The 974-nt window shown below is 53.7% G+C and overlaps 1 protein-coding gene across 1 annotated transcript; it reads left to right on the forward strand.

Moving 5' to 3' along the window:
- Positions 1 to 306: 306 nt before the first annotated feature.
- Positions 307 to 878, forward strand: GNI_119600 (hypothetical protein; the record flags this gene model as incomplete). The annotated part of the gene is made up of 1 exon (XM_011133520.1): positions 307 to 878. A coding segment is annotated over one exon (572 nt), but the record flags the coding sequence as incomplete, so codon positions are not given.
- Positions 879 to 974: the final 96 nt, after the last annotated feature.

The raw sequence follows: 974 nt of genomic DNA on the forward strand, positions 1-974 counted from the left end.
GGCGTAAAAAGCTATTTGGCCGTCAACGGCTCCGCCCCTAGCAACGGCACTGTCCCCGTGCCCCAGGGCCTACACCAAGTGTTGACGACCGAGGCTCCGAATCTCGTGCAGAAGTTGGTGGACAACGTTACCACAGTGATAGAGAGCTTCGTGAGCGGCACCACAAACTTTACGCAGACCCCGAACGTGAACCGTCTGCCTATACGTCAGTGGGTGAGGCAAGATGCATTGAATAGGTACGGTTTGTTCGTAGACCCTAAGACGGGAATTGACCTGCCGTCGTATCGCTCCCCGAACGCCGACTGCATGGATATGTTTTATAACCGGGCGGAGACAGACATAGAAGTCGGAGAACTTATGTTGACGAACCACGAGCTTTGCGGCAAGGAGAATAATGGTGCTCTGATGTGTCAAAACTTGATGGTACGCAACCCCCAGTGTTTCCAGTTCGTGTCCGGAGACGCGAACGTTCCACGCGGTCCATATTTCTTGTGGGACATGATTGATAGAATCTTTGGTCGTGAAAAAGGCGACAAGGAATGTGTCATTCGTTGCGACCATGCCGACGCAATGAAAGAACGGCTGTTCAGTCGGATCATAACTTCAGCTAGATTCTTTGATCCGAACTCTACGCAGACCGTTAACTCTACGCAGGCCGGTAACTCTACGCCGGCCCCTTTCTCTACGCAAACCGCTAGCTCTACGCAGACCCTTAACTCTACGCAGGCCGCTAAGTACACGGAGACCCCTTACTCTACGCAGACCCCTTACTCTACGCAGACCCGTAACTCTACGGAGGCCCCGAACTCTACGCAGACCGCTAACTCTACGCAGACCGCTAGCTCTACGCAGACCCTCAACTCTACGCAAGCCGCTAAGTACACGGAGACCCCTTACTCTACGCAGACCCTTAACTCTACGGAGGCCCCGAACTCTGCGCAGACCGTTGACTCTACGCAAACCGTTAAGTACAC

This window comes from Gregarina niphandrodes, assembly GCF_000223845.1.
Source record: "Gregarina niphandrodes unplaced genomic scaffold scaffold00029, whole genome shotgun sequence".
NCBI lineage: Eukaryota > Apicomplexa > Conoidasida > Eugregarinorida > Gregarinidae > Gregarina > Gregarina niphandrodes.